The sequence below is a fragment of the Neodiprion lecontei genome, chromosome 2 (genome assembly GCF_021901455.1).
Source record: "Neodiprion lecontei isolate iyNeoLeco1 chromosome 2, iyNeoLeco1.1, whole genome shotgun sequence".
Classification (NCBI taxonomy): Eukaryota; Metazoa; Arthropoda; class Insecta; order Hymenoptera; family Diprionidae; genus Neodiprion; species Neodiprion lecontei.
Window position 1 is genome coordinate 32,078,516 of NC_060261.1, and position 26,178 is coordinate 32,104,693.

The following is a 26,178-nucleotide window of genomic DNA, read 5'->3' on the forward strand; positions in this document are numbered from 1 at the left end:
ATTAACGGTTCCTAATGCTTGTTCCATGGTCACAGGTATGATTCCGCACAACGACTCCGTGAAGTCTAGACGAAACCCACAATTAGGGAAATCGGGATTATAATTCAGAATATGGTAATAAAAGAACCTTTGACAGGAAACGCTTGACTGGTTGGCGAATGAGTCATTTTTCAGCATTTTTGACTTCGAGTACAGTCAACTCCCTCGATACGGCCGGTCATGGGGGTGTGGGGGAGGATATTTGTAAAAATTATCGTACCCCGACCAAAGATCTCGACGCGCATTTACAGCGCTTTGAGCTGAGACTCTCGCAACAGGGCGCCCAAAGTCCCAAAGTCATAACAGCTACGCTATTTTCTTCCAGCATTTCACTTTTGCTGCCTACACTGTTGCGAGAGTGTTTGGCAAAATTGCGGCTACGCTTTGTTCACCCGAAGTAACGAGGAAAGCTGCTCAACTCTCTTGAGGGGAAGCGGCCCTATCGCGAGAGGCCTTATTGAGAAATTCGACTGTATGTGCGACACCAAGCGCAGAATTGGAGGCGAATTCGACCGGGTCAAGTGACAGCAATTGGCAGAGATTTTCGAAGGAAGAACGACGAGAGCGAGGCTACGGAAAGAGCGCCGACGTAAAAAGCTCTGCTGCAAGGAAAACCGTGTGTTGTAACGTAACTCCCCGCGAAACACCAACGCTTAAATTATGTTTCATTTTTTTTCTCACCTTGACGCTGACGAAATCATGCTTTACAGTTTCAAAATATAAATTGCGAGCGATTTTTTTCTCTTACATGCTCAACAGAGACAAACCATTTAGAATTACCGGCTTACGTTATTTTCTACACACGTGTAGAAAGTTCCCAAACTTCTTCGGGATCAGATGCAGCGAGAGATCGATGTTCATGCGAGCCCTTCTTGGTAAATGATCAAGAGTTTGTATTACTGAATATTTAAAAATCTCAGTACTATTCTGCAGAATTGGTTTTTGAAAATTGAAGGACCGAAAATTTCGAAGGCCTACGGTTATAACATCACAGGTGATCGGGCTTGACTTTAACGATAAGCTGCATTTAAGAATTTCATTATCCGATGGCCAATAAAATCCGGGCAGTTGTCGTGACTAACAGCACCCTTTTGTTCGAGTTCCGGCTTGTGTCTTTTCTTCTCTTTGTTGTACAGATTAGATGTTTTGCCCGTACGTAAGCCCATACGAATTAAGAGCTATATCTATATAGGTATACAGACATAACACTTGAATTTAGTCATAAATGCAGTATAATTCGAGTGAAAAAATGACGATCGTTCTATGGATGAACAGTCTTCTCTACCTGACAACGAGTTTGAACGCTGGTCGGTAAGAATTTCAGGTTTGAATAATCGCGCGCTGGATTGAAATTCGGTATCCTGACATCTGCGCTGGATGACGAGACTCGAATAGTAATCGAGACTCGATGGTCGAGTTCGATGTGTTTTGTTGAGGTTGCTGATGCTCGCTTCGCGTGATTATTTCCCATTCGATTCCGCGAAGAAAATACACAGAAAGGTAGTCAACTGCGAGGGAGTAAGAGAGAGAGAGAGAGTAAAAAAAGAACGGAAGAGAGTGAGTGGTGTTGTTATGCTTGCGTTGTGAACGAAGGCATTGCTCGATAATTAACCGAGGGATCGTCGCGGCCCGCAATGTCGAACCAAATATGTCTGAAATGGAACAGCTTCCTAAACAACATTGCGACAAGCTTCGAAAGCCTCTGGGAAGAGGAAGGCCTCGTCGACGTCACCCTCGCCAGTGACGGGCAGTGCCTTACGGCACACAAGGTGATCCTTTCCGCCAGCAGCCCCTTCTTCAAGAAGGTCTTTCAGGTAATTCGCCTCGACTCGTCAGCCGCTCAAAGAATCCTTCCGCTTCTTACAGCACGTGCATTTCACCACTCGACGATATAACCTAAAACTGAGTTTATTTTCTCGCCTTTTGCTGCGTTTCTAAATCGTGTCATGTTCATCGTCACATAGCCAAGAGTCCGATTCTTTAGAGTCAATTGTATCTCCCGTTCTTAGTCTTGTTGTAACGTAACGATCGATAGAACCGATCAGGTGGAAAGCAAAGTTCTATCCCAAACAACTGGCGGCGATGCTAATCGTTTCCTCAACTTACTTTCAGACCAACCCATGCCAACATCCGGTGATAATATTGCAAGATGTTCACTTTCGGGAGCTGGAAGCACTGCTCATCTTTATATACAAGGGCGAAGTGAACATAGAGCAACAGAATTTACCGGCGCTTCTCAAAGCGGCTGAGACATTGAAAATTAGAGGCCTTTCTGGCGGAGATATGTTCGCTAAAGAATCGTACAAGAGATTCGTGGATCAGGATAATTCAGAAGTCGACGATGTTACGCCGACCAAAAACGATACACCTAAAAAGAAACAGAAGGTTGGCAAGAGAGCCAATAATTCTATCCTTGAAAAAGCACTGACCCCTCAGTTACCACTGAATGATAACACCAGCGACACCACTACCTCAAATGTTGAACAGAACTTCAAGGAACCGGATCCAACGCCCGACCCTGTTCTTTTACGATTAGAAATGAAAGTTAGTCAGTTTGTTCAATTGTCTGCATTACTTTTGAGAAATAAGTTACTAAAATGAATATGAATATTCTCTTTTCGTGCAGACCTCGAAATTCCATTGTGATTTTGACTCATAAATTATCAAATTTCTTGCCTGATTCATGAAATGTTAATCGATAACTTTTCTCATTTTCAGACAGAGCCGTTAGAAATCCATGTGGAAGATTTTCAGAAGCGTTTACCAATCCACAAAGATGGGCTGGAGCGACTGGACACAGGGCAAAGTGACCATACGCAAGGTTAGTATTAATATAGCAATGCATGATGGAGGTAATTGTTATTTGTGCACTGGTCAAGCGGCCTGCGTTATTTTACTGAGTATCATTTTGTACTATGTGTTACTTGTCCAACTTGGAACAAAGGTTTTTGAACGATATTATTTTTGGCCTTTATGTCTGCCGAGAGAATGTTTGTTACTCAGCTGCCACAATATATCACCCAAATTTATTTCCACAACTTTTCAACGAAAATTATGCATATCTAATGTTCAATGACGCACAATTATATTTTTCTCGAATTCAACTGTACTGATATTTTAATTTCTGTGTGAAGATTAAAGTCTTTAGACAAATTAGCTCCTGCTTATCAACAACTGTTTGAAGAGTTAACACGCCAAGGTAGCTTGCATATCTGGCATTTCATTTGATTTTGATGTATAATTTATGTCGTGGATATTTTTTAACGATCCTTTTATTATAATTGATGCTTATCGGTCGTTTTACATGATTTGATTCGAACATTTGCCAGTGATTATGTCGTTTGCACATACTATAGGCAAATTCCCTTTTTTCATCTCTCATTCATGCTCCTCCTTTTTTTCTACTTTCGTGTTTACAGAGCTTTAAAATTTCGTGATTTACTTGACGGTTCATTTCTCAATCATATTTTTTGATTGAGTTCGTTCTTCTAAGTCAAAGAGTGCATATACGTCCGTGTATTTTTTCATCTCTTAGCTATGAACAGCAGTCATTCACAAAAACTTTCCAGAGAAAGCTAGCTCAACTCCAAAACAATTTGATAAGAATCGTGGACTTTCTTCTGTTTAAATTTTGTTGGATATCAGGCTTAATGGGAAAAAAAATTTTACTGGCGAAGGCCATAAATTTGATCAACAATGAGCTTTGAAATACTATTCAAATTTTGAAATTTTTTAACCAACGATCAGAGGATATCCTTTCTTGCCCTGATCTATCCAGCACATCCCGCGGTTCCCTCATGTCTGCGAAAAATGTACTATTTCATAAATTTATCTATAACGATACGACGAAGAACGTGTATTACTGATTGTATTTTCGTTGCTTTATCAAAATGATATTTACATTTGCAAATCTCATGTTTTAATTTGGTAGTGAAAAAGTTTTAATAATACACGTGGTGTACAAATTGAAAGAAAAAAATAAGGACAAATAATGCAAAAAAGCCGGGAGAATTAGTTTCTACAACTAAAAAGAATGGTACGTTGCATCTCATCTGTAGAATATTTTTTATTTTGAAAACCACTACTACCACTACTCGTGTCTTCTACTTGGTGTGTTGTGACTCGCTAAACGGCGATGTGCTGATGTGTGGCAGGGTCTGGGAACAGCCCTGCTGAAGATATATCTGGTTTATCCGGTCTATCTGGGATACCTGGAATACCGGAGGAGAAGCCCGTCGCTATTTACGCCTACCAGCAGCTACCCCATGCGGATCTTCTGCCGAGCCCAGATGTGATCGCAACGTGGGCAAGTTCCCGGCCGATAGACGCCCTGGCTTGTGATCTGATGAAAATTTTATTCACCCCCGAAGAGAGGATCTTGTGCAATGTTAATGGAAAAATGGGCAAGCAGCAATTTGACAGCAGCAAAATACACCTGATAAGAGAAGTACTCCTTCACTTCAGTGGGATTGCATCGGATAGTCTGGAATGGGAGGAAGCTTGGAAAAATTGCGTAACCAAAATTGATACGAGTAACAGAGGTTTGAAAAGGTACTTATTCCAAAGACGATCTGTTTACTCGCAATGACTAGGGCGTTCCAAGTCGGTGATTAAACGGAAACGTTTTCACTGGCTGGAATAAAACTTATGTGTTAATAGTCGTTAGTGTTGTCGAAAAATTTACTTTACGGTAGAAGCCTGATAACTAGATCTATTCTATTTTGTGGAAGATCCAGTTTCAGCATTCCCATTTTATCTACATTCATAAATATTATTCCCGCCCATGTGGTAAAAATTATACACAGTACTCAACCTGGTTAAAATTGATATGAACAATGCTGTTGTCTGAAATAAGCAAATCAAAAAGTTCATTACTTTTGGCTCACAAAGCAGTTGTGCTAAGATGAACCATCAATTTTTCACCTTCTTTCACTGGTACTATTGCGTAGAGGGCAAGATATTTAGCTTCTACCGTATTTTCGTTTAGCTTAAATTTCTTGATCCGCCAAAACCATTGATGTCCAATTTTTCAATCGGGCATGTCATAGCGAATAAAAACTGTTGCTTTTTAGAAGATTTTCCATTGTGATTTATTTTTATGGTATACATATCGATAGGTGCCATATGCGAAACATTTCCTGATAAATTTAATTAGAAAAAGGTATGCAACAGTTAGCGCACTTCTTTTTTGGCTCTCTGATATCTTATAGCTTTTACGTTTCGATTTATTTACTTGTTACGTATTCTGGGTTAAAAATTTGACAACAGTTACAAACTCATAACTTCGAATTTTTGGAATATCGTTTGCGAAACAATTGCATAATTTTGACTGGCTGATAATTACTGTGTTTCAAATTGAGTTCCTTTCCCTCGCAAGAGGACAGCACGAGAATCAGTTTACAGAAAACAATGTACAAATTTTTTATAACCACCTATAATGGATGAATATTCTACAAACAGAAAACCAATTCAAAGCATGTTTCATTGCTTTAAGATGCGACTTCAAATTTAAATCTGAGCATCAGAATTTGAGATTGATGCTTAATTCTTTTTCCAAATATATTGGATTTCTTTCACACAATGAAATAATAAATAAGGTCAGAGTGGACAAAGACATGTGATTATTTCAATCATACTGCACTATGTGCCTTGAGGTGTGAAATAACCGAAAGACCGAGATTCTTGGATTGAGTTGGTTCCAGTTTGGTTCATTTTACACAAAGAGTATTTTTTATCGAAGTTTTATAGCACTAATGTAAATTTTTATCCATATGTAAACAAACTTTACATCCTCGCAGGAAATACATCAAAGAATACTCACTTGTTGCTTGAATAATGTTATATTTTTTAGATATTTGTTTGGTTACTCATATATCGGATGAGAATTAAACATATATAATACGTATAGATACGCAGGCTCTGTTTTTTTGAAAAACGCTTTGAAACTATCGTTATTTCAATTTACAGGAAGAAAATATTAAGATCGCGCCGGCTCGTGAATCATGTTTTCAGTTATAGGGACTCTAGGTAACAGTAACATTCCTACTAGAACGATGATTTTTTTTTTCGGATTCTAAAACGGTGTGTACTTGGCCAACCACGAGAAGAGAATTCGCTCGCACTTGTTAAGCTTCCTTGGATATACAAATATCGCAGGCATCAGCCGCCGGCGAGCGTCTCTTGCTTTATCTTTTCATGGCAGGTTGATTTAATATTCATTATAATTAGTAATTATCATACGTAGTTTTAGATAGGTCATAGAACAACTACAATTAATTATGTAAGCCTCAATATAGTTAATTAAGAGATGATGTTTGCTATTGAGTTATATAAATCTAAAAGGGCTGTAATATGCTTGTAGCGATCGACGTGTAACAAAACCGCGTAGCAGTATGTGTATAAATTGAAGTTGAGAATAATTCAAGAGTAGAAAGTCGCGATTAAGTAAATGAGGTTCAACGTACTTCGCTTAATGTTGTTTAGTCGGACTGTTTTATAATTAAACTGAGTCATGTAGACGCGAGTTCAGTGATCCGGAGTGACAAGTCACGTCACTCTGAAAAGAAAACTAACTATTATTCTTGTTACTATAGTTAAGTGTGGAAAAAACTTGATGTTTTTCGTGAAACAAGCCGCAGAAATTTTACTCGAAATTATTTTTCTGTTAATTCTCGTTTAAGAAGAAAGAAATTTTGTTTTTTTTCTTCTATGTTTTATTGTTTTTGTTGTTTTCAAATCATCCCATCGGCGTACCAATGATTATTATTTATAATCGTAATCTAGAGATCATAGATGTACACCTATTACTTGGAAGAGAAAAATAAATGTGTTTTACATTTTTAATTGACATTCGTTTATTCCGTATTCTACCTTTATTTTTATTTGACATTAAGAATAATTAAAACCTGGAACCTGCAAATAGTTATACTGTATAAAATCAGAGGTATCACAAACAGGTCAAAGTTCAATAAATTCTCGGCAAAATCACGAAAGATTTTTTCATCTCTGACCGATGCTTATTTACGAATACTTCTTGTCTTCTCTCTAGTGAGAAGATCCAATTTGATACGCTAAAAATCTTGTTTCTCGAATGAAGAATGATTCCTACTCGAAAAAAACGAAAGAAAAAACCATATTCAACTGACAATTCGTGCATGAGATTGTGTTCAGCTTAACCGAGGTGTTATCAAATCCTTCCAGGATGCTCGAAGCCAACGGTAACCGTAATCGCGGAGGCTCGGGACACCTCGAGTCCATCTGTGGTTTCGAAATATCCGTCGAGTGTAAATAGCCCGAATCCGCACACATCTAACTACTTGAACTTGCCAAACGTAACCAACTCGCCCGAAAATTCATCCACCGATTCCCCAATCGATCCCCCGGAGCCATTGACCTTTCCGTCAGACCTAAACCCAAACATATCTCAGCCAGCTTTTCCACCCTACAACGCAACGAATCCTAGCAATGATTCCGAATCCTTCGAGGACTCTCAATTACTAAAAAGTGGTCCTGCCTACCCTCCTTTCCCTTGTCCATTCTGCGATCGGGCTTACACCAGTTGGGGATTCCGGAGGAGGCACATCAAGGCTGTTCACACGATATCACCGATGCTCAACTGCAAGTGGTGCTTACAGGTTTGAATTAATTCGAAGAGTTGATTGCCTCAGGTTTTGGTACGCTAATCTATGCATAATTTTACACTCGGAAGGACGAGATGTCGTGAGGAGTATGCCACCCCACTTATTTGAAACATAATGATTTTCTCGTTTTTTGTTTTGTTTTTGTATTCCGTCTTATTTGTCAATTTGAATAGAAAATTTCTGTGCCTCGTGATCGGTCGTCTTTTTGTCCTAATTTTTGAATTCTACCACTCTTTTTCTTTTCATGCGATGCACGCAGGTCCTACCGACGCATGCGGCATGGAGACGACATGTGATATCTGCCCATAACTTGTCGGCAAGTGACGCTCACAACGGTTTATTAATTCTGGAGGAAGCTCATATGGTTTTACAAATTGCTCATCCCACTCGGCTCGACACTCTCGTTAACATTATAAAGCAAAGTGCTCAACAGCAGGGCAATACTCAGGGAAATAACCAGCCTGACAAAGATAACGATTGACAAAGACGTAAACTTTTCGAATGAGTTAATGGCCAGTGGGATTCTAAGGGGCAATTTATTCGCCTTATACGCTATGAAAAATCGGATTTAGTTCAATGGTCAATTTATGGTTTCTCGCTATTCCAATTATTCTCGACTCGACTCGACTCGGGTTTAGTTTTCACTCCGGCTGCGTGGGTAGAATTTTGAACCGTTCTTGGTGTTTATGGTACTCGAGTTTCCATCGGCGTTGGATTTGCTAGTTATGATAAATCGGAACATGCCGATAAATTCGTACGTAATTATATGCGGTAAATACGAACGAATTATACTCGACACAAAATGATTATGACTATCATGAGAATTCCTGATGGTATAGTGTAATATAATATGCGTGATCTGTAGACATAATTTTTCATTTAAATTTTTTCCCCTTCACTTCCGTTTGTATTCAGCAATTTTTACAACGTATATACGCGGTATACGAGTATACCACTTTATACATATGCCAGAGATGAAGTAATCGGTTCAAAGTTTATTCTAGAAGTTTTGATGGTACGGCATATCTACAAATATCGTAGCTTATTATCATCTCTATCGAACGGTGTATAAACGTCGATTGCTTATCCGTACGCAGGAAATGTACATTCAAACTTTGGATGGTTATTACAGCTGAAATTTTAGCTCCGCATCTACGGTGAATTTTATTGGATTGAAATGATCAAGGAAGTTGTAAATTTGCTTTCAACATTTAATAACGCGGAGAAGGGAAGTCTTACAAGAATATTTTTTGTCTCAGTTTCGTTTATACCTTCCAATGACGCAGGTGCCTTTGGTTACAGAAATTGCGTGCAACGTCTATGCCTAGAAAACACGAGAAAAATACGATAAAATCGTATTAAAACCACTTCGTCAAACGAACGCGTATAAGTTTAATTATTGCAATTATGGTATTCAACATAAACAGTAGCCTTCTCAAACCTCTTCGATATTAAAATTACTTGAAGAATATTCGTCTTTCAATACTCGAATTATTCCTGGTGTTTAGTGGAAATTTTTGAAGTTGCATTTCCAAAAATCGGTTCGAATGGCTGAATTTTTTTTCGAAATATAAAGATACACAGCGTCGTAATTTAGATGCTGCAGCATTGATATGACATATGGATAAATTGTCTCATTCAATATTAAGATTTGGTAACTTATTTCCACCTAGCACAACGAACAACATTGATTGGTCTAGGTAAAAATGCCTTTATCCCCTAAAAACATGTATTTCAATACGTATTTACGTACGTATATCAATGTACTGTGATTATTAGTCAAACATTTCTTTTAAAGTCTATATATTTTGTCAATTATGTAAGGAGATGGTTATCAATTAATTATTACTATTATTACATATATTTATACACTCAGATACCGTTAATTTTATTACTATCATCATCGTCGGCATCATTGTTATCATTATTATTATCATTATTATCATTATTATTATTATTATATTATTAAGTTTTATCATTATCTTCGACTGGCTCATATGAATGGCCAATACGAGACGGAGGAAAAAAAATTTCATCATTTTATTTACTACGAGCTATGAAAAAATAAATAAGAATATACCTTATCACTACATTTGTTATTTCTTATTTTCTTAGTGCTTAGGTACACTGTCAACTTTCAATTCCCTGTTTTCTTTTTTTTATATTGTTACAGTTCTTAGCTCCATTGGGTGGGGTTAAAAATCTCGAAAGATCGAAAAGTCGACTGGTCTTATAAATCTAATAAAAAAAAGATAAATCACTCAGTTGAATTAGTGTTTTCCCGAAAGTTCGTTTAACCGAATGCTCTTTTATCCGACAAAGTATTTTCAGAACAGTCGACATTCCGAATGAACGAGAGCGGTTAATATTTCGAACGGCCGCAAAACCGGTATAATTGTTTTTTGCCGATCAAAGTTCAGAAAGTATAAAATTACGATCCCGAAAATGCAGAAGGGCCAGAAAGTCGAAAGGCGAACACAGGGCATCGGATACGTGGCGTTGCAAAGAATTATATGGGTCTCTGACTCATCCAACTCTTCGGCATTTTGGCCATTCCGTCTTTAGCGGCTTTCGGGATTTCGACCTTTCGAGTCTTTGGATAGTCGTTATCGATGAATTTTGATTCGAGTTTGACGTTTGAAAAGTCAATATTTTTAATTTTAAACTTCGGTATTTTTGCAATTCAATATTTTGCCCTTCGTCATCTTGGCCACTCTCAAAATAAAAAAAATAAATAAAAAAATGTCTGTATAAATTTGTTTATACATTTTTATTTTCCCTCAAGTCATCTTTTCATCTTTATGGTCCTTCTACGTTTTTAACCGACGGTAGTTTGACTTTCGAGATTTCGTCCCGTCGACTTTTGGTCTTTCGCATTTTTGTACCCGACCCGCTCCATTTTGTTCTTTTTGAATACATATTCCATTCCGCTATCTTATATGCTTATATGCTATATGCTTATCTTGTTCACTTATTCGAGGTGCAATTCCCGAACAACCGTCGTAAATATATTGCTTTCTATGTGTCTATTTTCTTTTGTTTATCGATAAAGTTTACGATGACATACACGTGGATTTACGAAAGTTCCGTTGTTGCGTTGTTCACGGTCGCGAAACGATGACAAAAGGTGGATCGAACGTAAGATAAAAAATTGATAGAAAATAAAAATTGTTTATAAATCGGCCACGTAGCCTTCGACTATGATACCAGGCGCTATTTCCGTTGTAATACTCTCGCTGGCGTCCAGAACATTCTCTCTTTCATCTCTGTCCCAGCCGTCCTCTCGCCCGTACTTTTCGGACATCCGAACCATCTCGTTCGGACTCCATTCCGGAGATTCGCGTCTAGTGTGACTAAAGCTCATCCCGCTACTCCTGTAGACGACGTTACCGTTACCGTACGAGTCGTCGCGAGTCGAGGAATTATGCCCCATGTACGGAGGCGGCGATGGTGTATGACTGTTGTATATTTGAGAACGTTTCATCGATGCTCTATGGTGTTGCGTCTTTCTTAACATCCCCTGTTCATTTAAACATACAATTAATTCCGCGGATTCAAGTATAACACATCGTCTTACTCACTTTCCCGGTAAATAGGAAAGCCCGAGAAAGTAGCGGGAAACAATGGAATCCGATCAAAAGCTGAGGAATTGTTAATTCGAATTTGGTGCCGTCCATAGAATTAATTCAAAGCTACAGTTTTGTTGAACTCGCAAAGCCCCCGGAACTAAAAAGTGTATAATGTAGATCGGTTTACCTGAAAATTGAACGGTGGTTCGTCGTCTGTGTAGTTATTGTTATTTTTTCGCGCCATCATTTGCATTTCGTGGATTGGGTTTACTCTGTAATAAATGCGTTGGAATTATTTTCCAGTTCTGATTTGAAATGTCGAATTTTTGTTTCGATTCTGACGTAATCGTCAACGAAGCTGTCTACAATTAGTAATTTCTATTCACTTACCGATTAGTGCTAACTGTATTTCTGTTCATTCTGTCTTCGAACTCCCATTCGTTGTTGTAGCCACTATCCAAATTTCCTGATCTCATCTCCGAACCGTAATTATTATTCAAAGGCTTCTGATTTTGGGGTATTGGGGGAGGAGGTACCTTTTTTCTAGAACGGATTGACCCTGTGCCGTCATTTCCACCGCTGTACCCTTGATTCTAAGTGCACAAAAAGAAGTATGAAAGACGTCGTTTCCTAAGCTTATTTTTACGCCTGTCAAGAACAAACGTAACATTAAAATGAAAACTCACTAAATCTGCATTATTTACTCTAGCCCTTGTAGGGTTAGGAGCGCTGCTGGGCCCTGGATAGCCTCGAGTTGGTTTTGCTGGTTGAACCTCGGCCGGAGGACACTTCACGGGGATATTCGGGTCTCTGGAAAACGGAGTGTTGATCAAACTTTGACCCCCGGTCATTGGCGCGGGAACCACTCGGTGCGGTGAGTTGGTCGTTTGAACTTCGACGTCTGTAATTAAAGATATCGATAACATTTGTCCGAGAGGAATGGCGCTGCCAACGCAGCTGCTGTTCTTGATCAGTTGAAAGTGGATGATGACGATGATTTTCCCGCATTTTCCTGTCTACGCTATAATATAATAATACGTTGCTTTACGAAAAACGTAACCAAATCGGGAGGTGCTAACGCGAATTGTATATGTGCGCCGAATGAATGACGGAATGGTAATTGTGCTTCGTTGAATGGTGAAATTGATATAGGCACCTCTAGTATGGACGGTGTTAGTCCCCCAGGGTACAGTTTGTCGTCGTAAAGGAGCGTCCCACGGCTCGTGTTCGTCCTCAGATGCGAGCGTCGACATGGATCTGTAGAACGCACGTTTAGCTGGGTGAAAAAATTTCCCAAAACTTACCTTTTCTCAAAATACAAAATAGAAAATGACAGAGAGAGAAAGATTTCATCTTGCGGAAGAGTTGGGATATCTAGAGATAGGTCTCAGCTCTGTAATATCAAGTAACGTCGTTTACCCTCGAGGCTTGTTTATCCGGGACGATGTCGTTGGATCGCTCATGTAGCTGCTGTCGAAGTAGGGAAGCTCTTGGTTCATGTCGAAGGGCAGCTTGTTCACGGTGAGACGCCGCTCGCCAAGGTACAGCGATGCTTTGACTCCGGGGTTAATCCTTTCTAGGGGTACGCGCTCACTCGTTGTCTGAAGTTTGGCTATTATCGATTGATTGAACAGGTGGACCTAGCATCAAGAGCGGACAATTTAATATCCAAGTTCTTCACTGCTCTTCCTCTCAGAAATTCTAATCAATGTAAAAGAGTGACATTACTTGCTGTGAAAAATGCACGAGGTCTTGATACCGGGCTGCACGGTAGTGTAGGAGGACTTGGAACATGCTCTTCGACCTCCACTTGCTGCTGTAGAACATCACGAAGTTCTTCGTCTCCTGATCCCACTGATCTGACTTCAGGTTCCCCTTCGGAAGGGGGTGCTTCCTCACCGAGTGACCCCTGTACGCTGCACGAACGGTTACAGGGTATGATCAAATAATCGTTAAAATCAGTGAGAACTTGTCCCCATTTTTCACGGAAACTCAGAATTTACCTTTTTGTATCATCACAGCTGCATCCTCCTGCGACATCTCCTTGTTCTCCTTCGCTGTTATCGAGGCTTGCTTCACTGAAACAATTTCCGTTAATTCTCTGTCGTTTTTCGTGAAAATGTCAAGAGTTTCACATCACGCATATGACTTACCAACAGTTTTCTTAATATTGACAATTTTCGAAGCCATGCTCTTACGCGCGAGGAAAGCCCTCATCATGCACTGCACCTTGATGATCTTTTTCACCTGGGTCTCGTATAATCTCGACAAATACTCCTCGTTGTAGTATTTGAGGAAAACTTTTGTCTTCCCGATGACCCAACCCTCCATTTTCAGTCGCACCAAAAGCAGTCTACAATTGTCCTTTGTCAATTCAACGTTCTCGTCGAAGTCAAAGGCGAGGAACTTGTACCTGGTAATCAAAGAGAGCTCAGTGTTATCCGGAAACAACCATGTTCACTTGATGTCATACCTCCTGAGGAACTCTTGGAAGGGTATTCTGTGCGGGTAACCGCGTTGTCTCGCTTTCGCGGTGTCAAGGACAGCTAGAGCCCGTATCTGTTGTCTGACAACTTCCCTGTAAAATCCCCGGGGTACTCCTTCGAGGTCCGAGCGGAGACACCTTACGAAATGCGTACCTCCGCTTCCTCCGCCGACGGACAAGGTTTTCAATATCTCAAGACTGGCAGACCGGAAGGTGGCAGAGCAAGTGCGCATCTTCCGGGTTTGAGAAAACTGCCCTCTCGATGCAGTGTTGAATTTCTACGATAGTAAAGGAAAATATTAGCCCATTGCCAACTTCGCAGTACCGCATCCTAATCTACGGACAAATATACCAGTACAAAGAGTAAAGTACCCTTGTTTTGGTGTTTTCCTGCAGTAAAATTGCACTCCATTTTCCCTTCGTAGTTTTTTCCGGTGGCTTAGGCTGCTGGACAATCATTGTCAGGTTACCGGAACGTGTCAACTGGTTGGTGAACATCTGAACGACCGCTTCCACACTCGAGAGCCTCATAGTTTCGATCATCTCGGGGGGTACAAAGTCCCGGTTCTTTTCCGATATCTCGCTAGCGTCGTAGACGAGTTTACCCGTGTAGTGGGCGATGCTGAACTCGTGGTTGCTGAGACCCTTTACGTGTACTCCTTGCGCGGACGTTTTCAGGGTCTCACAAATATACTGAGCGTCCTGAAGCTGTCGCGAAGCGTCCTCTATTATGCGAAATAGTCCGCTAGTCTTTCCCATTAACTGTTCAACGGCCTCGCGGTTGTCGTAAAAATGAAGCTGCTGTACGGGGATTTCTTCTTCTTGTTGTTCTTGCTGAAAGTTACGGATAAAGAGTTTAGTAAATGGCAAATGATTTAAAAAAGGAGAACTGCGTGCTTACCATTTCCCACACGAATACTCTCTGGTTATAATGACACTGCAGCTGCTCGTTCATTGTGTTCACGAAAAGTTGCTCGATTCTGTTTACCGCAAAGCATTCAAATCCAAACAGGTCTAGGACATTGATACAGTACTTGTCGCCACTGAAAACAACAGTCTTTAGGTTGAAATTGTGTTTTTATGGATGTATTAAAAGCATCGTTTCTACAGACCAGTTGAAGTGTATTTTTAATGTGTAATTCGTTATACAAACGATCCATGGAAAAGAGAATGCTTTTTTTTAATAAATTAATCGTGAATTTTTGCAGTTCTCTTCTAAAAGTACTAATTTTCTACCCCATCATGCTGTCTAATTATATTGAAATATGTCCTAATAAAAAGCTTCTCACAACAAAGTTCGGGTTACGGAGAGCTTGTAGTTAATGTTATTGACGGTCCAGTCAACTAGTCTTTGATAGATCGTATTCGCAAGCACATCCCTGGCTTCTTTGGCTTCCTCGACAGTATGCCTTCTTCTTACCGCTGACCCCTTTTTGATCAGGCAATAGTTAGTCAGTGACCAGGAGAATTTTTTCACATCCACCCCCAGCAACTCAGCAGCTTGAATGTGAAAAAAGCGGGTTCAGAAAGTGGTTCGAACATAAATGTGGATGAAACCAGCACCATAATCTTGGCTCGGGGCGTCAGTTGTGCTAAAACCGGCACTGACCCGACCGATCTAATGTACGCACGGGGTGCTCGAGCCGTGTTTCGGCGCTGGCCCGGAGCCTCTTGGCTGCTAGCGCCGCTGCCAGTTTCAACCACATTGAACATAAACATCAGTACTTGAAGTGATGAACAATGCTACACCTTTGCTTGCTACGTCACTGTTCTCGATTTCAGCGTCGGAGTTGTTCCCTTCGGCAAATTTTACCTCACCGAGGATTAAAATCGCCGCCAGAGTTTTCCAAATCGTTTCTGATTCCGCTTCCATTTCCAAACTTTTCAAGGCCTCCTTAAAGTCTTGAAACTTTCTGGAATTTCCATGGGGGTCGTTTCTCACTTTGAACGATCTCTTTTTGTTGCCGCTAGTCTTCTCACTGATTCTCAAATATCTGTATCTCCGTCCAGGGGTCAATGAATACTGGCGCAATTGACCCGCAGTGTCGAGACCGTCGTAGAAGTAGTAAAAAATGTGGAAGTTCGATTGATTTCTGAAGCAAAGAGATAAAAAAAAAAGACTTTGTAAAGATTGAATCAGCTGCAATCAATTTAACGGGTGGGTACGATCAATTTTCCCAACTCACCTATCGCGCGTTGATATGCGCCATTTCTCCAATTGGTACAACATAAAAATGGCGCCCGATGCCTTTCCGGTGGTACCGAAGGTCGTTTGGATTTGGAGAACGCACCTAGTTGAATTCGGGTTCAATGGTGTCGCGGCGTTGCTCATGGCGTGAATTACTTCGATAGCCTTGAAGACCCTGACTCCCGCGTCTTGCATACCCTTTTGCGAAACAGCAATGAATAAGCAAAATTTTCTCGAGAGGAACAAATGTGCTACCACCATATAAATACGAAACTTTTCGCTTTGCGCACCTTTCCCAAGTACATCAAATGTCTCACTACGTGCATCATGTTTCGCGTCTTTCCTGAGTAACTTTCTCCTGCGAATATTATGTGCTGACCCTCTTCGTTGTGCAGGACGTCTTGGTAAGCGCTATCTCCTACCGCGTATATATGAGGCGCGTTGTCCGATCTAGATTTGCACTGATACTTTGTGTGGAACTGGAAGTAAAATCGAAAGATTTGGAACTCTGTGTGAAACTTGGTATTCAGAATTCATTCTACCAAAACTGGCACTTACGTGAGCTCCGTAGATATCCTGTTCCTCATTTGGGTTCAAAATTAGCAAGACATCGCCAACAAAGGACTGGAAGTATCCTAGCTTCAGTCTCTCCTGTAACTCGTCAAGGATTGTATCCTCCGAAAGGTGTTCCAGAGCTGCCAAATCTTCAACCAACATTTTCTCAAGAGGTCCCGTCTGATGAGTCTGCAAGTACGGTCACGTAGAGAAGTAAGGTTCAGCAATTTTTATTCAGATTACAACCTGATGGGGAAACGGTACCTTAAGGTGTCCTGTGCGAACGATAACTTCCGGTCTTCTGTCAAGTCGTCCCTTTCCACTGAAGTCCATGGCTAAGGCTTTCAAGTCCTGGGCGAGCTGAAGGTGAGGGTTTTATCAACGTTTGCATAAGTGAAGTGGCCATTATTTCTATTTTGTGCAGTTATTGTCATATAGTGCATCTCTGTTTACCGGATAGTCATTCTCCGGCAGTTCTGATAAGAAGGGGTGCTCCATTATCTCTGCCATGAATGGTCTATTGTCTGGATTCTTCTCTAGGCACCTATCCAAAACCGAATATCAAACTCAAACACAATTTGATCTTACAATAGGTCGAGCTCCAAATCAAAATGGCGTCATCACTAGAAAATTCTTGTTTGCAATCGTGTTACTTACTCTGCGATGAAATCGTTGAAATTCTGTGTCCAGTTAGCCGGTCTGTAGAGATTGGGCGGTGGGTTTCTTATGATTTGGAAGAGTGCTCTACTAGGATGCATGTCTTGAAACGGTGGTTTGCCATCGGCTAATTCAATGGCGGTTATTCCTATAGCCCAGACGTCCACTCTGCTTCCGTACCCTGTTTCCGGTGTGTCTTTGCTGGTGACCACTTCCGGTGCCATCCAGCAGGGTGATCCTATACAGGTCTTCCTCTTACCCAACTCTCCTTTTATCATGCGAGACAATCCAAAGTCCACCAATTTGACCTCCCCATTTTTTGTGAGGAGTATGTTATTTCCGCGGACGTCTCGATGCACCACATTGTTCTCGTGAAGATGCAGCAATGCCTGGGTGGAAATGAAATGAAAAATAAAACGCGGTCATTGATATTTATCAGATCTTGGAGCATATTTTTTTCAGCATTTCAGAATCGGTAAATGGATCAGCAGCGATACGTTGTGATAAGAGGACACCAATCGCGTCAGCATTTTCCATACCTATGCATTGTACGTAGCGATGCGTTAGGCCGCTGGGCCATCCGCAGCGTCTGTTTGAATAAAAGGGTAAAAGAAGTGGTTGAATTTACTGCTAATTGAACGATCTAAAGTTTGCGGTCGCTTAACGATTAACAAGCAAACGAGTGTTACGGGCTCGGAGTCTTGGCATGCGCATGAAATCATTAATTCCTGGCTCATCAGGTTGACTGCCTCCCCCTGCCGAAGCGGGAGAGCCAAAGAGGAAGAAAGAACACGTCAGAGACGGAGCGAGAGACGATGGGAGGAGGAGAGGGAAAGGGTTGGGGTGGTTACTGCAGTTCGCCTCGCACTGTAGCTCCAGAGCGGGAATTTATTTTCCGTGTAATTTGCTGGCATTAAACGTCAGCGTGGTCTGATTTACCGCAAGAGTGACCGTAGAGACGAATTGCTACCGGCCCAGAGAAACACGTACTCTGCCGGGTCTCGCAGGATCTCCGAATGGCATGAGACCCAATAAACCGTCCATCACTCAATGAAAATTCCACCACCAAACCGGCTAAGATCTGTTCAAGTTGGAAGATTTTTTCCCGGCTTAAATTGCTGCTTCATCTATTTTCACACCTCTTGTGGTACCCATTCCGAAGCCTGAAGAAGCACTTACACTTTGAGTTGAGGATGCAAAAGCAAACCCTGGCGTGGGAGCAACAAAAACTGTGCATAAAGCATGAAAGAATTGGAGTTTTCATTTTGTGACGCGAGTACCGAATGCACGGAACAGGATTGGATCAATTCACTTGAAGGTCACTCCATTGACAGATAGCTCTAAATTCGACGTGTCAGTTTACAGTTCGTCGCCTGTCAATGTTCCTTTTGTGTATATATACTTGTCATGTTCGATATTTACAGCTTCCGCATGTTATTCGCGCGTAATGGTCGATTTCTTCGACGCGAAGAAAGATACGTTTCGTCTTCTTACACGTGCGACGCGAAGATTTTTCGTTTTGCTTTATTAGCAATCTAATTTGAATTCTTTTTTTTTTGGTTATATTTTTCTTCTCTCTGATTTTTTTTCATCTCTGTCGACGAAGCGTGTTCCACGAATCGTGGACAGGTTAGCTGCGGCTTGGCACATGTATATTATGAATGGATAATTATATCGTAATGGGCACATTACAGCTGGTAATTATATCTCACCGGTGCGGCATTATAATTGCGGCCGAAGTGTTCGCCGGTTGAGAAACCGCCGAATAATGCAACACGAACCAAAAACCGACGGCGCCAATTTTAAGAGGAAGCGGTCAGCGCTTTGCACACCATTCCTGATCCGCATTGTCTGATGTCTCACTATATGTATAAGTATATCCTCGCAGAGTGTGTAAATCAGCAGAAGAACAGAAAGCGAGAAAAAAGGAGCTGAGAGAAAAATACGAAAGTGATGCACCCTGTAATTTTATCCTGCAGCGAATGAAATCAATGCCGCGTGAACAGGAATTTTTGGGAATTTTAAATTCGCTAAAAAACAAGAAGACAAGGTACGAGAATAATAATTTCTCACCTTAACGACTTCCTTCAAGATATAACCGATGTGTTCCTCCTTAAGTTTTTTGTCCGAGGCTGCCAACCCTCTGACCAAGTCCATCACGGATCCACCCTCGCAGAACTGTAATCATTTCAATTCTCAATAGTATAAAGGACGAGTTCTTTATCCGTCATAGCTCATTTTCTCACAGTGTTTTGAATCTTAATAACAAAGAAACAACGTCACACTTTAATAATACCGACGATGAGAATAATACAGAAATGCCAGAGTAATCGAGGAAGTAATCTAGATTCGCTGCAGTTGATTGCGCGTTTGTGCACTTGTCCAGAGCTAGCTCAAGATTTGATTTAAAATTGAATTGTGGTCGGGTCTTTGTCAATTTTTCTGCAATCAAGCTTCAACTTAGTTCTGTGGTTTCCCGGCTGAATTATTTTCCCTTCTTCGCTCATTGTCAGTCTCCGGTAACACCGTACATCAGATCCGTTTTGTTCGGGTAACATTAAAGCTGCGCTAAAACGATTTTTCGTGACTCGCATCAGGATATACATTCTGCATCTGGGTTCGTATTTCACGGTGGTTAATTTTTTAACCGAATCAGAAATATTTCCACCCGACGACGAAGAGCTACTATCGCAATTTTACCTTGGAAGAGAAGTTCTGCCAGGCACCGGGGTCCAGGCGCATCGCGCAGTTAACGACAATGTGGCAAAGATTTACAGCTAGCAATGTTTCATATCAAGCGATTTTATGGCGTACCGGCCTTGCAGCCTTTACCGGACTGACGATGAGTACGCACGGAGTGCGTTTAAGCTGATGCGAGTTTGTTACGCTCGCACGCGGTGCCTGCCCTTCGATGTTCCCAACCATCGACGTACTACGATCGTTTAACGGCTCCGTCGTCCTCCAATGTAATTAATTACGAGGCCGAAAGTAACGACGTATTCGATTTAAACCACCGATTGCGAACGTTGGGAATATCTGAACTTTCAAAGGGTTGTAAATCGTTGAGTAAGATGGAGGAAGAACAAAGAAACGATCTTCTTTCCCGCCACTTATTTCACCAAGATTCAAAATGTACGGTATATTTTTCATATTTTCTACATATGTTGACGACGTGAGAAAATTGTGAATTATGAAGTTCGCGGTTAAATTGCAGCAAAGTTTTCGGTGCACCCTCACTTTCTTTTGCTCTGAATCGTTTCCTGGACATTTTTACAGGAGGCTTGAGTTTCGTCTGACGAACGTCAGGGCGGAACGCCTACAATTCCGTTGAGAAACAAAGCTGTAAACCGTTGTTAATAGTGTCCATACTAATAAAGCCCTCGCGTTTGAAGTCACTCCGCAAGTTACAGAGATATAAGATTGCAGATTGCTGGTAGCCGGAGTTCTAAGTGAAATAATATTTGTCTCACAGGAGGTCTCCTCGTAAATTTTCCATGTCACACGGCAGAGTTTTGTACCTGCGTGTCCGAAGAAGTTTAATGATCGTTTAATGAGGCCGTGAATCGTAAATTACCAAGAAAGTTTCACGGTGCACGTAGGCAGGAAGGTCGGTATAACACAATATACTACATACGCTGAAGATATAGTCGCGAGGCACAATCATCTGACGGTGGGTAGGTACTTAATCCACTGAAGATAGTTATCGTCATTATCGAGAACTTTCGAAACGCAAGTTATCAGAGTTCAGCACCTCCAACGAAAGAAACGCCGAAGACGAAGACGAACGCTTACCTCCATCACGAACCACACTTGATCGGGTTCCGTTTTCTTACCAGACCTCCTCCGGTAGATTCCATAAAATTCGGGTAGGTTTGGGTGTCCGGCGAAGTCGCGAAGCACTCTGTACTCCTCGACTATCAGAGCCTGCGTGTCCTGGGTCAGCTTCTGGACTTTGATAGCGACCTTTTTGTTTCCTGCGTGAAACGAACCGAGTCAATCACTGTATACCCTCTAAATCCACGCGCTCATTGTTCGTCGCGGAAAATTCCGCCCTCTATTGTTACCTCACTTGATCTTAACATTAAAACGGACCGGCCTGTAAATCCGTCGCTTCAAAGACGTCACCGCAGACTCCGGACCCGATCCGGTCCTTCAGGGTGTATCGCTTTCCCGGATCCTGGATACTATCCAGTCGTTGAAGAGTCCCTCCGCCTCCTCCTCCTGCGTCCCTGTGATCCTCGCGGCCTCCTCCCCACCCTCCGCCCCTCTCATAGTCCTCCATAATGTTCTTACCGATTTTTGTAGAACTATGATCAGGCAAAAATGTATCTGAAAGAAGAAAATTTTTGTTTAACAATTTTCTAACGTCACGTATATGGATAAATTAGTCGCATTGTCGATTATCCTCGAACAATACTCAAAGGTGCTGATGTTACATTGTGTGTTGGGATTCGAGCTTCGGTTCAGCCGATCATTTTCTCCCTCTGAAAATAGTGCATCACAGCCCAGAGGCAGAAACACGTATTCTGCTGTCAGTATCAGTTGCGGATTTATCGACGAAAATAATTGGCTTACGGGGAAATGTTGAGTGGAATGAGACACCCAGTGTGTATATATTATACGTCCGTGTGTACCGCGTATTTCTTTATTCTTAGCGGGGGTCTGCCCGATGTCGGAGTTACCGAAGAAAATTACACACGCTCCAGTAGCAGGAGGAACAGCTCCGGGAATACTTGAACGACGTGACCCTCGCGTCGCGCGTCGGCAGAATTGTCCCTCAAAGCATTATAAGCATCGCGCAGGAAGAAGCACCGCGGCTCTCAAAGCGAGTGTTAATTATTTCCGATTTCACCCCGATATTACGCAGACACTTAATAACTAATTAGTCACTAGTCGGTCGCCTGGGACGCCATCGACAAGAGTCGAAACGACAAATCCCCCCCGAGCTCTCGTCATTTTTCATCCCGAATCAGATCCCGTCGAGACAGCGCCGATGCCATACGGTTATGAGCCCTTGTGAGGCCTCGTAAGTCACTCCCTAGATCCGTTTAGTAGCTAGTTCTCGTTACGCAAGGCAAACTAGAGTCAGAGAAGTACGAGGGAAAATGAACAACAGAGAAAGGGAAACACAAGGTACAGGGAATTTCGATTTGCAAAGTCGACATGCGCAACACCCTGCAAGCTCACCCACTTGCTTACTTACAATTAGATATTGACCGAAAATCTGTTCACCGGTTCGTGCGACTCGTCTCAGCATTTATCGCGCTTCTCGTTAAACATGCCCCCAGCATTCACGTAATTCCCTAATTGGATCCCGTTAAAATTTCAAACATCACCGTTCTCCCTTCGCTCATGCGCGATCGACCTTACGTGCGTTTTGCTCTCCGTTTCGTTGATTACACATTTCTAATCAAGGCGATTTTATATTTCGAATAAACAGCCGAGAGCGTTATACGTTATAACCGTAAAAATTCACAATTCGGCAATTATTCAGCTCGACTTTTCGATGCATGAATTAATCGAGCAACGTTTTCGACGCGAAAGATCAAAATATAGAAATGTACAGAAAAATCGTGCAGTCATATTTGTAATATTATTGAAAAATATTATTTCTTTGTGACCTGCAATTCGAAATTCGGATTTGAGACACCGAGATTAATCGTTCGGATAAATAAAGTCACCGAATAGGTAACTGGTGAAAATCTATGTTAGAAATGACTCACAGACGCGGTGTTGAAAAATCATTCGCGCACCGACATTTGTTCTTTTTCGAAGAAACGTGTCTTTGCCTCGCGCGCAGATATGCGGAGCGATGAAGTTTGAATTTTCTGCTATCCTGCGCGGGGTTCAGAGAAGGAGGACGAGGAGGAGGAGCTGCTGTGGTCTCGGTGACGAGGGAGCGACGAGGGGGGTTGTTGGCGGTGACGGGTCTGTCGCTTGGTTCGATTACATCTTGCAAAAAGTCGCATTACACGCGACACGGGTTGCGAATAAATCGACGGATTATGCCAATAAGTCGCGAACCCGGGGAATAAATGAATTGGCTGATGATTCGCCTTCGAACTGTTTTACCGAGTTCGCGGTTACATCCGAGGAATTTAACGCCTCAATGAATTTTTCACCTCGAAACCTGTCCTCGTACCTCTTCACCGGAATCGCGTCCGATCCCTCATCTATATTCATTCTGAATCCTGATCTTTTTTAGTTTCGTGCGATTATGCAGAGGTACCCACATCGACACTTTAAGGATGATCCTTACTTGTTATCTCATAACCGATGCGGAAATCAATCTGTTATCGAAAAACTTCTGTGAAGCTTCAAAATTATTTCAAAAAATTAAAATACAGAGTACGATTCTCATTCTGTAATCGTTTTTTTCAGCTGAAAATTAACAACAGACGGAGAATACTTTTCCTTGAACTGGACATTTTTTCAACACGCCAAAGTTTTAGCTCAGCGATATTTGACGAGACGGATGAAGTAAAAATTATTGAAAAACCGACCAAGGTAGAGAAAAATGTATAACGTATATACTTATATATCGACGAGTAAACAATTAGTTGGCGTAAAAATAGTTTATACCCGGTGATAATTATTTCCTATAAAATATTTTCTACCCGTCCGAGAGTGGTCCGATGAAAAACAACTAATTTGATTATGTTTTCATTGCGATGCAGGGAGTGCACGCGGCCGTTTACCGCGGTATGCATTATACAGTATATAGTTTAATCAGTCCCGGGAATCTCCGGACGACTTGGACGATCGTTCTGTGAAGTTCGCACGTCTTAGTTTTTTGAGTTTCTCGGTACACCGCAACGCAGACACCGTTCCTCCCGGTCTCTTTCTTCCCTCCCCGCGTCCTCTTTCAGCCTTTTCTTCACTCCTGCTGGCCACAGATCGATACAGGGAACCATCGATACGTCAAACTTGGTCGGCTATGGGTGAGCAAAACAAGCAGGAACACGTGTTCTGGCACCTCGCGACGCGCGTCGAGGAACGCGATATCTCGTACCTTATACCTCTCTAGGGAGACACGAACAGAGAGAGAAATACGCCGCAAAGAGACGCAAAGAAAGACAAAGAGAGAGAGAAGAAGAGTGACGGCGCCGTTAATTATTGTACTAACAACCGAGATCACGGGGACGATATAGTTTAAAAAGAAGTTTTTTTTCCACATATTTGCGAAGAAAAACGTGTTCATTGGACAGGATTAGTCTATAACCTTTGGGCGGGGGTCAAAGTCCCGAAAGACCAAAAATTCGACTGGTCAACAAGCCGAAATTTTCGAGATAAGAATTTTAAAACAACGAATTATCAGCGTACCGAAGTTGGGATTTTCGATAAATCACCCAGTAGCATAACTGTTTTCCCAAAAGTTCATTTAACCGAACGCTCTCTTATCCAAAAAAGTATTTTCCGAACAGTCGGTATTCCGAATGAACAAAGCACAGAATGTTGAGATACAGACAAATAAAAGTTCCCAAATTAACATTTGAGAGCGGCTGATACTTTGAACAGACGCAGAACCGAAAATATTACTTGTCGGCAATCAAAGTTCAGAAGGAGCAAAATTACGATCCGCAAAATGTAGAAGGGCCAGAAAGTCGAAGGGCCGTAACAAGGTTGTTATAGTTGTGCAGACTTATGCTAGATGGCACTAGACAATGTTCATCGGATACGTGCGGCGTTGCAAAGAATAATTATATGTGTTTCTGATTCATCCAACTTTTCGACATTTTGGCCATTCTGTCTTTAGCGGGTTTCGGGATTCCGATCTTTCGAGTCTGGTCAGTCATTATTGATAAATTCAAATTCGCAGAATTTTGACAAAGGCACGGGTCTGACATTTGAAAAGTCGTCTTCTTGACTCTGGTATTTTCGCAATTTAATATTTTGCTCTTCGTAGTGGCCATTCTCAAAAAAATCGATATTAATTTATTTATACATGATTGCATTCTCAATTCTTATTTTTCTACAAGTCATCGTCTCGTATTTATGGTCTTTCTACGTTTTCAACTGTCGGTAGTTTGACTTTCGAGATTTCGTCCCGTCGACTTTTTGGTCTTTCACAATTTTGTACCCCACCCTATCCTTTGTTCCGTTTCATGCCATGCACAGCATCGCACACGTTTTCAACATCATTCAGCTATCCCGCGGTGTTTAGTACAAAGTTTTTTTCTTTCACAATGATAAAAACGAAACGTATAATATCTGAAAAAGAAATGAAACGGAAATGCACAGACTCGGGTGGATTTCGCAACGGAGATGAAAAAATGGGAGAGAGACGGAGGTTGTACGGTATGTATAAGAAGAAGTGCCCTTAAATTTCCGAGGACGAAACTCACCTCTAATTAAGACGTCTGGCAGACTGGCAGGTTGCAGGCCCCGCGGCGTCCGCGGCGTCCACCCTCGCAATGCGGCCGCCCCGACGCCCGGCGTTCCCTACGCCGGCTTGGCTTCCATGATCCAATAAGGCGGACCTAATTAACTAACAGCTAACTCACAAGCCTGTTAGCTCATTGATTTCACTCTCTTTCTCCCAAGCTCCTTTCCCTTGAAACATTTAACCATTTTCGACTTTTGCATTCCCCCGCGCAGCTAGGCCGGCGGATTCCCTCGCAATTTCGCAGACCTTTCAACCGATCCTTTTAATTTTCCATTATCTGATAAATTTTCAATGCCATTAGCCAAATGTTTATCCAATCATTTTTCTGAACCTATTTCTTTATTGTTCGTCCCTGTTTTGGTCGCCGTCAATAACCGACGCCGTAATATACGAACGGTTTTTTGAGACACCGGTTATAGACTGTTAATTTCCTCACGATGAGTGAAACAGACCATCTTGCACGAGAAATCACACAATAATTGTTTCGATCTACTGCTTCATATTTTTACTGTTAAATTATAAATACTGTGCGGAGTGTTGAGTACCTACTGCAGAAACTGACTTCATTTCGTTTACAATCACTTGAAAATTATAAAAAAAAATCAACGTGAATTCTGGACGTGAAGTAAGCATATATGCCGGAAATTTAACAATCTTTT

General features: G+C 41.6%; 2 protein-coding genes across 7 annotated transcripts; one reads left to right on the top strand and one right to left on the bottom strand.

The window, feature by feature from the left end:
* The first annotated feature begins 1,456 nt into the window (after positions 1-1,456).
* LOC107217024 (transcription factor GAGA) lies at positions 1,457-9,700 on the top strand. 4 transcript variants are annotated; one of them, XM_015654379.2, is made up of 5 exons: positions 1,457-1,853; positions 2,152-2,583; positions 2,758-2,860; positions 7,240-7,673; positions 7,939-9,700. In XM_015654379.2, exons 1-5 carry the CDS (start codon positions 1,674-1,676, stop codon positions 8,158-8,160), a joined length of 1,371 nt encoding a protein of 456 aa, XP_015509865.2. In that variant the 5' UTR covers positions 1,457-1,673; the 3' UTR covers positions 8,161-9,700. The 4 variants fall into 4 exon arrangements, with proteins under 4 accessions (XP_015509865.2, XP_015509867.2, XP_046586044.1 ...); XM_015654381.2 differs by having other exon boundaries at positions 7,240-7,663; positions 7,939-8,119; XM_046730088.1 differs by lacking the exons at positions 7,240-7,673; positions 7,939-9,700 and adding exons at positions 4,194-4,590; positions 6,007-6,882.
* Positions 9,248-25,566, bottom strand: LOC107217016 (neither inactivation nor afterpotential protein C). 3 transcript variants are annotated; one of them, XM_015654365.2, is made up of 24 exons: positions 25,479-25,524; positions 21,226-21,462; positions 20,926-21,107; positions 19,207-19,311; positions 17,134-17,522; positions 16,930-17,020; positions 16,741-16,836; positions 16,480-16,665; positions 16,212-16,400; positions 15,920-16,119; positions 15,483-15,826; positions 15,023-15,233; positions 14,635-14,776; positions 14,106-14,567; positions 13,722-14,011; positions 13,402-13,661; positions 13,252-13,326; positions 12,977-13,164; positions 12,668-12,888; positions 12,405-12,505; positions 11,935-12,149; positions 11,639-11,841; positions 11,436-11,520; positions 9,248-11,199 (listed from the first exon to the last, which is right to left on the bottom strand). In XM_015654365.2, exons 2-24 carry the CDS (start codon positions 21,413-21,415, stop codon positions 10,852-10,854), a joined length of 4,773 nt encoding a protein of 1,590 aa, XP_015509851.2. In that variant the 5' UTR covers positions 21,416-21,462; positions 25,479-25,524; the 3' UTR covers positions 9,248-10,851. The 3 variants fall into 3 exon arrangements, with proteins under 3 accessions (XP_015509851.2, XP_046586041.1, XP_046586042.1); XM_046730085.1 differs by lacking the exons at positions 9,248-11,199; positions 11,436-11,520; positions 12,405-12,505 and having other exon boundaries at positions 11,701-11,841; positions 25,479-25,566; XM_046730086.1 differs by lacking the exons at positions 9,248-11,199; positions 11,436-11,520; positions 11,639-11,841; positions 11,935-12,149; positions 12,405-12,505 and having other exon boundaries at positions 12,698-12,888; positions 13,252-13,321; positions 25,479-25,566.
* Positions 25,567-26,178: the final 612 nt, after the last annotated feature.